Here is a 1,251-nt window from a genome sequence, read left to right on the forward strand (position 1 = left end):
AAGAATAGACAGGCACTAACCACAGTAACCCCAACTTCCCTGAGGTAGGAGCTTGAGCTGGAGAGCTTGAGGATGTAAGGAATGTCACAGAAGAACTGGTCCACTGTGTTGCCTTGGMAGAGGGGTACGGAAAATGTGTTGGCAGTGTGCAGGACAGCATTGAGAAAACCACTGGCCCAGGCAGCTGCTGCCATTTTGATGCAGGCTCTGCTGCCCATGAGTGAGCTGTAGTGCAGGGGTCTGCAGATGGCAACGTAGCGGTCATAAGCCATGACTGTGAGAAGAGAGTGTTCAGCTGACAAGAAAAAGGCACATAAAAACAATTGGGCAGCACATCCTGAGTAGGAAATGGCCCTGGTGTCCCACAGGGAACTGGCCATGGATTTGGGGACAGTAGTGGAGACTGTGGCAAGGTCCAGAACAGAGAGATTGAGGAGGAAGAAGTACATGGGGGTGCGGAGGCGGTGGTCACAGGCTATGGCTGTGATGACAAGGCCGTTGCCCAGGAGGGCAGCCAGGTAGATGCTGAGGAAGAGCAAGAAGTGCAGGAGCTGCAGCTCCTGCGTGTCTGCGAATCCCAGGAGGAGGAACTCATTGAAGGAGCTGCCATTGGACATTTGCTCTGCCTTGGTTCTGGGCACTGTGCAAGAAGGAAAAGGCATTGGCAAGTTAGAACATGCTCCTCTGACCAAAATCCATTCCACTCCTCATAGTACCAATCATAGCTCCTCTCTCCTTTGCCTGTCTTCAATTGGGGCGTGAGAGTGCARACAGAAGTAGCAGACTGCCCTGTGTATTTGGTGGGGATACTTGGGAATGGGCACCCTGAGCTTAGGAAAARGGATTTGGTCTGGTGACCCAGGGGAATATTCTCTTTTTATCATGGTGCAAGATGGATACAGCTGTCACGGCAGCTGACTCCAAAAGGGAAAATCCYTGTGAGGGATTCACCTCCCCCAGCCTTGCCCTCTTCAACAGCGGGGTCTGTATCTGAATCAACCACACCAGCTTTGACACTGCCAAGGGGGAGAAACAGGGCAGTGAAGGCAGGGGTGTCCCCACCCTTTCCAGATGTCTCTGTCCCAATGAGACGGACCCTGTCCTCATTTCAGTTTACCATCTTCACTCTTCCTGCAGACACCGTATTGGCAGTGGGAAATGTCTAGCTCTGGGGTACACATCCTGCAGCAGGTTACATCCACCTGCTTTGTGGAACATTTTAACACTGGTTTTCTCCAGAAATTGGGCTGC

At 52.1% G+C, this 1,251-nt stretch overlaps 1 protein-coding gene across 1 annotated transcript; it reads right to left on the reverse strand.

The window, feature by feature from the left end:
• Positions 1–20: 20 nt before the first annotated feature.
• Positions 21–1,016, reverse strand: LOC146597944 (olfactory receptor 14C36-like; the record flags this gene model as incomplete). Its single annotated transcript, XM_085301233.1, has 2 exons — positions 21–640; positions 952–1,016. Coding segments are annotated over 2 exons (685 nt in total), but the record flags the coding sequence as incomplete, so codon positions are not given.
• Positions 1,017–1,251: the final 235 nt, after the last annotated feature.

Source organism: Rhea americana, unplaced genomic scaffold (assembly GCF_003343005.1).
Source record: "Rhea americana isolate MKP2758 unplaced genomic scaffold, rheAme1 scaffold_1748, whole genome shotgun sequence".
NCBI lineage: Eukaryota > Metazoa > Chordata > Aves > Rheiformes > Rheidae > Rhea > Rhea americana.